The sequence below is a fragment of the Tupaia chinensis genome, unplaced genomic scaffold, assembly GCF_000334495.1.
Source record: "Tupaia chinensis unplaced genomic scaffold, TupChi_1.0 Scaffold146740_1, whole genome shotgun sequence".
Lineage (NCBI taxonomy): Eukaryota > Metazoa > Chordata > Mammalia > Scandentia > Tupaiidae > Tupaia > Tupaia belangeri.
In genome coordinates this window covers 1,459,495-1,467,117 of record NW_006206595.1, presented here as the reverse complement: position 1 = coordinate 1,467,117, position 7,623 = coordinate 1,459,495, and the positions used below count along the sequence as shown (strand labels likewise).

General features: G+C 40.9%; 1 protein-coding gene across 3 annotated transcripts; it reads right to left on the bottom strand.

The window, feature by feature from the left end:
* Positions 1-860: 860 nt before the first annotated feature.
* Positions 861-7,311, bottom strand: HNRNPA1 (heterogeneous nuclear ribonucleoprotein A1). Of its 3 annotated transcripts, XR_001369785.2 has the most exons (12): positions 7,162-7,311; positions 6,499-6,615; positions 6,056-6,202; positions 5,699-5,909; positions 5,507-5,599; positions 5,328-5,420; positions 5,004-5,078; positions 4,621-4,779; positions 3,922-4,077; positions 3,610-3,676; positions 1,436-1,503; positions 861-1,007 (listed from the first exon to the last, which is right to left on the bottom strand). XR_001369785.2 is itself a non-coding variant. In XM_006169105.3 (11 exons), the coding sequence occupies exons 1-10, from the start codon at positions 7,174-7,176 to the stop codon at positions 3,621-3,623; spliced, it is 1,122 nt and encodes a 373-aa protein (XP_006169167.1). In that variant the 5' UTR covers positions 7,177-7,311; the 3' UTR covers positions 3,180-3,381; positions 3,610-3,620. The 3 variants fall into 3 exon arrangements, 2 of the variants coding, with proteins under 2 accessions (XP_006169167.1, XP_006169170.1); XM_006169105.3 differs by lacking the exons at positions 861-1,007; positions 1,436-1,503 and adding an exon at positions 3,180-3,381; XM_006169108.3 differs by lacking the exons at positions 861-1,007; positions 1,436-1,503; positions 4,621-4,779 and adding an exon at positions 3,180-3,381 and having other exon boundaries at positions 7,162-7,303.
* Positions 7,312-7,623: the final 312 nt, after the last annotated feature.

Below are 7,623 nucleotides of genomic sequence, written 5' to 3'. Positions count from 1 at the left end.
GGAATGCTTTTAGCTAACTATGGTGGTGTAAACTTTGTTTTGCTCCAAGGAATCAGTGTTGTTTGAAACAAACCTCTAGCAAATCCAAGACTTTGATGTTCCAGGCAAGGCTCATGGGAGAATGTACCAGTACTAATCCCCCTAATGTGTTCGTAACATGAATGTCAGAGGAAACTTTCTCTAGTATTCACTTTACTTCACCTTTGCTAGGCTCAAAGCTGAAGATAGACTGAACTGATAGTATGTAATCAAAACATTAGATGACCTAATCATTTCTTCTCAATTGCCCTTTAAACTTTCAGGTCTCTACAGATTTCCCTTTGGTATTCTCACATCTAGCTTGAGATTTCTACTTTAGTTTGAGAGCAGGCCAATACTTGTAAGAGACAAGGTTTTACTATTAACAGATGGAAGCACACCTCCCAGCAGAGGTCCAGACTGCAATGGCAGATGTCAGCTTGTCAAATACAGCTGGACTATCCCTTGCCAGAACTAGAAATACATGCCCAAGTGGAGTCACAGTGAACAGTCTACTTCTATCACCCTGTAGTGAGAACGCCAATTTTTACTTTTGTTAAAACCAGGGTGGGATATTATTCTATCAAAATATTGATGTTAGAATGGCTCCTAACAAAACCTAACCTAAACTTGTGGTTTGTTTCCAATTTACAGCATTACATATTTTTGTTGATTAAGAGCAAAATTATCTCCATTTGTCTTATGTCCTTTTGATTCAATGTTTAGGGATTGAGAAAGGAGTGGTAATGAATTTAGAGTAAGAGGGTTCTGACTCCTATAGTCCCTAATCAGACAACTGGTTTCTCATCAATGCCATTTCTCATGAATGAAGACAAAACAAGCAGAAGTTAATGGAGTTTATTAAAAGACCTATTCACAAAATTGAATGATAGAGCTGCAGAGCAGCTAATGACAACTGCATGGCAGTGAGAATGAAGTACAGTGGTTCAGACATGGCTCAGACAAAGGTTGTCCTCACAAGGATGTTCCTGCAAAAGGGAGAAAAAGGTTAACAAAATATACTTTAGTTAACATCCACTCAACGCTACAGGAAAACCTAGTTGCTCTACTGTTTGTGCTGACTACATAGTGTTGTTGGCTACTCAAAGCAATTGGAACACATCATGAAAAACTCATCTTTCTGGCTTTGAGTCAAAGTATAGCTTTGTTTACTTCAGGAACACATAGGGCACTTTTTTCACTTCATAAAAACTTACCTTTTAGCCATGAGCTTGGATAGATGTTTTTAAAAAGGGCTGATAAGTCTGCTGTAGCAGATTCCTCCCTAGAAAAGCAAATAACCTTCAGTACTAGTGAACACATCATGAAAAACTCATCTTTCTGGCTTTGAGTCAAAGTATAGCTTTGTTTACTTCAGGAACACATAGGGCACTTTTTTCACTTCATAAAAACTTACCTTTTAGCCATGAGCTTGGATAGATGTTTTTAAAAAGGGCTGATAAGTCTGCTGTAGCAGATTCCTCCCTAGAAAAGCAAATAACCTTCAGTACTAGTTCATTTCTGAGACCAAGTCCCATCTCAACTAACCCCCCCCCAACAGCCCACCCAACCCACCCACCATTTTGGGGAAGATTCTATTTCATTTCTTTGAGCCATTGTTTTGAGAAAATGGGTCAAAGGAAGGTCAATAGATAAAATTAAAGGGCAAATGATAATTCCAATTAATACTAATGTGTTTACTTCCTTAAATTGGAAGTCATCAACAGGGTATCAATATAAAATAATTAATCTCCAGAAAAACTAAGTTTAGCTTAACTGGACTCATTTTGGCTCAATATATTAAGAAAAAAGTTAACAGTAAACTGGATTTTCAGGTTAACTATTATGGATGTAAGTAAAATCTGTTCTTACCTACCAGCATAGCAATAAAACCTTTTCTCCTGGTTCTGACTGCTAGTCCTAAGAGTCAGGTGTGCCTTACTCTTGTCTGCCTCCTTCCTTTGCGATGGTCACTGAAACTTCACTCCCTCCTAGCTTTCATGGAGCGTGACGTGGCCTGCCCCTGGCTTATCTGTACTCCACATACCACAAGTGTCTACTCTCAGCTGTAGAGTGTCTGAGCTCGGAGCCATTCGCGCTATGCTTGCTAGCAGTTCCTAGTAGCTGAACATCTCTCCTGGATCTTTAAAGGCATTGTCACGAATCCTGAGGTATCTGCAAACTCCCTCAATAGTTAAGGTTCCACCTGCTATTGCAAACTCAGCCAATGTCATGGAACTAGTATCCATGCTTTCCCACCCACCACCCACTTTTTCACCCACCCTCCCCCCAAATCTCCACATAACACACCCATGGGATGGAATATACAGTCCTATTGATGAACAAATCTATGCTACCATAGGTACAATGGAATTGAAATTAAAGAGGGTACCAAAGGGAAGGCTCAAAAGCTGTGTACATGAAATCCATGTGGTGTTTTTCATAGTATTCATTTTCCATGAACTTCTTGAGCTAAATGAAAGAACCAGGTCGCCAAAGCCTACAGGTTTAACCACTACACTCTAGTTGCCTCAAAACCATGATAAATCTAACAGAGTAAAATATAGTATAGAGAAAAGACTGGAAAGAAATGCAACAAATTATTAAAGTTTCTGGATGGTGAAGTTTTTTCCCCTCTATTTCCCAATTTCTTTCTTTTCTTTTTTTTTTCCCATTCAAGATAATTAAATTGTTTATTGATTACACATGATAATGGAAGATACACAAGCTTCATTCCCATCTATTTTATCTGGTACCATTATTCAATTTAGATATATTGCATAGGATGTGCCAACAATCATTTTGTAATAACCAAATTGTGACTTTGCTTGGGTGAACCTCAGGCCACAATAACTGTCAGTTCAACTACACCAATGTTTCTGAAGACAACTGTCTTCTCCACCCAAGCAGGTAATAATGATTATTTAATTTCGAAATGGAACCTGGCACCACCCTGAAGGGATTCTAACTTCACACTGTTGGGAAGTTTACCAAGATGGCTTCAGAGTAGACTAACTTTACACAGCACATTTAAAAAAAAGACACATTTATTCAGCGTCATGATCAGACTATTACATTTAGCAATCAACAGCATGGGTGCAAAAAAAAAAATCTACATTAAAACCCTTTGTTGGAATGCTTTACACTTTCCACAGAACAGAAACTAAAATAACCTGTTATACAATTAGTCACAAATACAGTCCTCGTATTTTTTGCCCATACACATGAGTATTGTCTAAAACATGTCTTCTTTGTAGCAGCTAGGCCCTGCCACCACTGTGCTTGGCTGAGTTCACAAATCTGTTGTAACCTGTAGCTTCCCTGTCACTTCTCTGGCTCTCCTCTCCTGCTAAGCTTTGTTTCCTGTTGAACAATATGGAATAAAGTTGTTAATCTAAACATATTAAAACTCAAGGCTACAATCCAACAGCAAGTTGTTTCCCACAAATTTTGCTGATCTGAATATTAATATCCACAATTTTACTGCAATTATAAATGTTAACTATGTTGTACTGCTCAGCTACATTAGGGTTACAGGGTTCATCAACAATTATAAAAATTAAATAAACACACAAAAAAATGCTTACTTACCTGGCAGTTAATTAGAACCTTCTGCCACTGCCATAGCTACTGCTGCTGCTGGAACCGCCATAGCCACCTGAAAAGAACATTTCTTTTGAGCTTTGGTGCTTGTATTAACAGCAATGTTTTTGTATGAGATGTTCAAATAAAGTCAGAGCACTTAAGATTGTGCTTAATGACAAGAGATAAAGGTCCTATCTCAGTCTGATTGCAAATCATCACAAGATTTGTTTACACGTCAGTTTTCTGTTGCTCAGGCAGCACTTTAAAACTCCCTACCATGTTTAGTCCTTTATCACCCACTATGCACATGTACCATACCTTGATTTCGTGGTTTGGCAAAGTATTGGCCTCCACCTCCATAAGGGCCAGAGCTTCTGCCTCCAAAGTTGCCACCCTTCATGGGTCCAAAATTTGAAGACTGATTGTTGTAATTGCCAAAATCGTTGTAGCTTCCACCACCTCCAAAATTGCTTCCTAGGAATGGAAAGAAGGCCTTTGTTACATGGTAGTTCTGAATTTTGTTCATCGTTCAGAAAGATATTATTTGCCTGCCTTCCTCCCAAACTCTGGTGGTTCCAAATCTTGTATTCTTTGGGTAAGTCATTCAGTTGCATAGTCCAGTAGCTAACCCAACACACCAAGACACAATACTAATCTTTTGTTGTAGTGGCACTTACAAGTGCTCCACAGCCTTGAAGGCCAGGGCCACTGCAAATACAAGCTTCTTGCATCTATCAGCTAAGTGCCTATGGTCCCAAAGAAGTTCAGATACTAAAACCTGCCACAGTGCTCATCTAACTCAAATTGAAGACACCGCTATCTACTTATCCACTTATTTGGGAGTGAGGCGGCCCTAGCTTAAAGCTAGGAGGAGGTAGCATAGCAAGCCCACTTATTGTTAACAAACCATGCAGTACATCACACAATGCTTTAGGAGCTTCAAATCCCAAGAGGACATAAACTCTAAAAAGGCTAAACTAGCTATCACACCAAGCACTTGGATCACTGGATACCTACCACTACCACCGCCAAAGCCGCCTCCGCCTCCTCCGTTGTTATAGCTGTCATAGCTGCCACTCCCGCCATAGCCACTGCCCTGGTTTCCATAACCCTGTCCACCACTTCCATAGCCTCTGCTTCCTCCAGAGTAACCAGGGCCGCCTCCTCCATAACCACCTACAAGAATACAATTCTTCTCAATAAGACAAAAGTATATGACAATAAAATTCTGCAAGAGTAATGGCTAAAGACCTGCTCAAAGCATGCGTGTTATGGGCCAGGTTGAACTTGTCATGCACTAGAGTTTTAGTCTCTACCAGCCTATTCTAAGATACAAGTCACCAGAATTTTAATTTAAGTACATATTTCTTAAATAGAAAAACAAAAAAACAAAAACTTACCATCATTACCAAATCCATTATAGCCATCCCCACTTCCACCGTATCCGCCACCACCACGGCTGCCACCAAAGCCACCTGGAAAACAGTGAAGTTTTTAACTAGGTTTAAGGCACAAGAATGGCGCATAAATAGCACCTCGGAAACACTCCCTGTAAAAATGACTTGCACAAGAAAGAACTTTTGTTCAGTGGAAACCCAGAACTACATTTAGATAAAATGTAAAAACAGGTCAGAAGTTACAAACTAATACAGGTTACAAGACATAATCCACAGTAAATACTATAATCACCGACTACTTAGTAAGCCCTCGGTAACCATACATACCACGACCACTGAAGTTTCCTCCACGACCAAAGTTGTCATTACCACCAAAACCACCTCCTCGACCACCACCGAAGTTTCCAGAACCACTTCGACCTTAAAAGATTAAGTCAAGTTAAGGCTACATTGTTATTAATAACTCAAAGTTACTTTTGAGGTCTGAACAGAAGCAATAAACACACCTCTAGGGCTGGAGGAAGCACTAGCCATTTCTTGTTTGGACAGGGCTTTCCTTACTTCACAGTTGTGGCCATTCACAGTATGGTATTTCTGAACTATAAAGTTTTGAACATTAATAAAAAACATGTTAGAATTTTGCATACCACAACATGGGCTTCAGAACTACCAGTAAATGGCAATCATGTAAAACTTACTGACAATCTTATCCACAGAATCATGATCATCAAAGGTCACAAAAGCAAAGCCCCTCTTCTTGCCACTGCCACGGTCAGTCATGATTTCAATCACTTCGATTTTACCATACTGTTCAAAATAATCTCTTAGGTGATGTTCTTCAGTGTCTTCTTTAATGCCACCAACAAATATCTTTTTCACAGTTAAGTGGGCACCCGGTCTTTGAGAATCCTAACAGGAGAAAAACCACTTAAGTCACCTCTACCCATAAAACCTACCCCCCAAATCAAAACCGAGTTTATAACATTCCCAGATCTCAAGTCTACCAGCGGCAAAACTCCATGTTTTAGGTATCTGGGGGAAGGACCACCACTCACTTCTCTTGAGACAGCCCTCTTTGGTTCCACAACTCTTCCATCCACCTTGTGTGGCCTTGCATTCATGGCTGCATCTACCTCCTCCACAGTGGCATACGTGACAAACCCAAAGCCCCTGGAGCGCTTGGTGTTTGGATCTCGCATTACCTGAGAACAAGGTTAATTCGTTTAATACACAGCCTGATTTCCAAGCTACTTATTTTCACTTTGAGCAAGGCACTAAAAAACTATATTGCAACTATCTACAGGAAGACTTTCAGCTTTTCCCTATCCTTTATTTATTTAATTAAAGACATAGTTCCTAAACAGGTAACAAAGTTTCTTTCCCAAGTTGTTTCTCAATACGGTTATATTAACCTTCACAAACTTTCATATAAGACCAAAGCAAGATTAGCTAAGGAAATTCATCCGTCCTAGGGCCTTTTGTCCCTTCCAAATCTTACCACGCAGTCTGTGAGCGTTCCCCATTGCTCAAAATGGCTCCTCAGGCTCTCATCGGTTGTTTCAAAGCTCAACCCTCCAATAAAGAGTTTCCGCAGCTGCTCCGGCTCTTTGGGAGACTAGAGGGAGGGAAAAGCGTTAAGACGGGTTTATATTACATAACAGTTTCCATTTACGAGAGGCAAGATTAGACGGCAGTATACGTAGCTCTCATTGTTCGCTCAGAACCCAAAAAGCCACGTGCTTATCAAGAGAGACGGTATGTTGGGGGTTGGGAAGGCTCGGAAACCGCCAGCGCATGCGTCCCCACTCTCTTCCGACGCAAGCGCAACAAAAGGCCTTGGGCGGATGGGTGTACCGTCAATAAAGACCAATTGCTCTGTGAACAGGTCACCCGCCAAAAGAAAAAAAATCAAAAATAGATTTTATAGATGTCTACCGGTTTTACCATGATTAACGAACCCGACCCTTTCAACTAACAGTTGGGGAAACGCGGCCTCATGGCGACGACGAGGACAAAATGGCGACCTGAACTTTGGGAGGGGTAGGCCTTGGCAGCAACCGAAGGAACTGCCGAATGGTCTGATGCAAACAACAAAACTAGGCCACACTGTAAACTCAGGGAGACAAGCAGAGAATTAAGTAAGAAAGTGCGTCTAACTCACCTCGGACTTAGACATGACGGCAGTGAGAAGAGAGAGTTCAACGATGCTTCCCCGGCGGCGTCCACAGGCAGAAAGGAGTAATCTAACGAACGTATCTGCCAGCCTACCTTCGGCCTCGCTCTTTTATCCCGCCTCCTCGCTTTCGGCATTGGAAGACTCCGCCCCTTTCACGCTTTGATTGGATATTTGTAATCTCATCTTTCTACTATTGGCCTGTACTGCCTCACTGCTGTATAACGTCATGGGTTTGGGCGGTCTATGCAGTCCCCACCCCTTAGAGTCCATTGGTTCTCGCGTAATATTATTCTAAACCAATCTGATTGGCTAACTGGCCAATTATTCATATTTGAAAGTATCTAGGCCGATTAACTTTAACTTTAATCTTCCAGATCCAAATACTGCATTCAATTTGCATAGGTAACCATGACTAATGCCACGTACTGGAATTGTCGGCCCGTGGCA